The sequence below is a fragment of the Orycteropus afer genome, unplaced genomic scaffold (genome assembly GCF_000298275.1).
Source record: "Orycteropus afer afer isolate SDZICR_OR568_19922 unplaced genomic scaffold, OryAfe1.0 scaffold00549, whole genome shotgun sequence".
Classification (NCBI taxonomy): domain Eukaryota; kingdom Metazoa; phylum Chordata; class Mammalia; order Tubulidentata; family Orycteropodidae; genus Orycteropus; species Orycteropus afer.
Window position 1 is genome coordinate 144,807 of NW_006922136.1, and position 1,470 is coordinate 146,276.

The window sequence follows — 1,470 nt, forward strand, 5'->3', positions numbered from 1 at the left end:
CTGAGGAGTGGCTAGTGGGTTTGAACCACCAGCCTTCTGGTTAGCAGTCAAATGCCTTAGGCACTATGCCACCAGAGCTCTGCATTATCTATTAACACAGAAATTACCTGCTGGTTTTGCCCTTCCATATTGAAGATCTAGTGCATCCTTTTAAAAATACAGAAATTTCTTCCCTGTGTTTGATTTGTTCCTAAGAGTCATATGTGAGAATTTTAGGCAATTGTGGGGTTGAAGGGCTTTTTGCTATGGTTATGAAGCTTATTTTCTACTTCCTTTGTTTGCCTGAAAGCTATGTCAGAGATGGACATGAAGCAACGGAAGAAGATGTTCAAGAAAGTTAGAGGGAAAGATGTTTATATGACTGTGGGTTACAGCAAGGGAGACTCTGTCCTCCCACCTAGGCTTCAGCAAAATATGCATTATGGGCATAACTCTCCAATGTACTACTCACAGTCAGCTGGGAATTTTATGTCTAATGAACATTTTCATCCTCAACATTCATCTCAGAGACAAGGTCGGGGATATGGTGTGCCCAGGTAAGATTTACCTGACTTTCAAAACAATTCATATCTCTGGTTAGATCTTAGAAATAATTCCTGGACAGAATTACAGTAAAATTGAGAATGATTTTAATTGTTTATATTCCTTTATGATCTCTCTCTAAAGGGAACAGAGACAATAGAAATGATAGAGACTGAAATTCTTGTTAAATGAATTTATTGGCAGTTTTGTATTCTCATAGTCTAGGGAAATATAAGGCAGTTGTTGAAATGCTAGAAGATAGAATGTTGTCGAGCATGAATGTCCACGTGGTATGTGGCATTGTATCCATTAATAATAGATATACCTAATGCCAGTAGCAGGGAGAACAAAAGTTTTAGAAAGGTATATCAATTCTGTTTAAAGAGAGAGTGACTACTCAGGCACTAGTGAATAAAGAGGTTTTTTTTTTTTTTTTTTAAAAGGGATTCAGCTCGCTTTATAAACAGGCACAACATGATGGGCCCTAAAGTTGGTTTCTGCCCTGGCCCAGGTAAAAGGTGTTGTCAGAACTACGATAACTTCTCTTACAGAGCTCGGTGAGTGAATTTTAAGTGTTCAAAGTCAGAGAAGATGGGTAAGTCTGGTTTTACTGCTGAGCAACAAATACATGGACTGATTTAAAAGACGAGTCAATGTTGGGATGTTTGAATTGTTACTTAATTAGAAACAAGCTGCTTCCATCTTTTTATCATTATTTCCTCTTTTAATTCTCCAAATTACTTAAGTTCTTTTAGACGAAGTCATCGCCAGATGCATAGTATGAATAAGGAATGCCAATATGGCTTTGCCCCAGAGAATGGACAAGTGCCCAGAGGCTTGGAAGAGAACATTACTTTCTATGCAGTTGAGGAAGGAGATGAGACTACTTATCCACCTTTACCTGTAAGTGTGTCAAAGCTTTAGTCAGAAAGCTTTTTTTTTTTTTTT

At 37.7% G+C, this 1,470-nt stretch overlaps 1 protein-coding gene across 1 annotated transcript in view; it reads left to right on the plus strand.

Annotated features, from left to right (window-relative positions):
• The window catches only part of ALG13 (ALG13 UDP-N-acetylglucosaminyltransferase subunit), an 82,676-nt gene that overhangs the window by 43,189 nt on the left and 38,017 nt on the right, over positions 1–1,470 (plus strand). Inside the window, 3 exon segments of the mRNA XM_042782982.1 lie at positions 290–536; positions 966–1,079; positions 1,269–1,425. Coding sequence (XP_042638916.1) covers positions 290–536; positions 966–1,079; positions 1,269–1,425 — 518 coding nt within the window.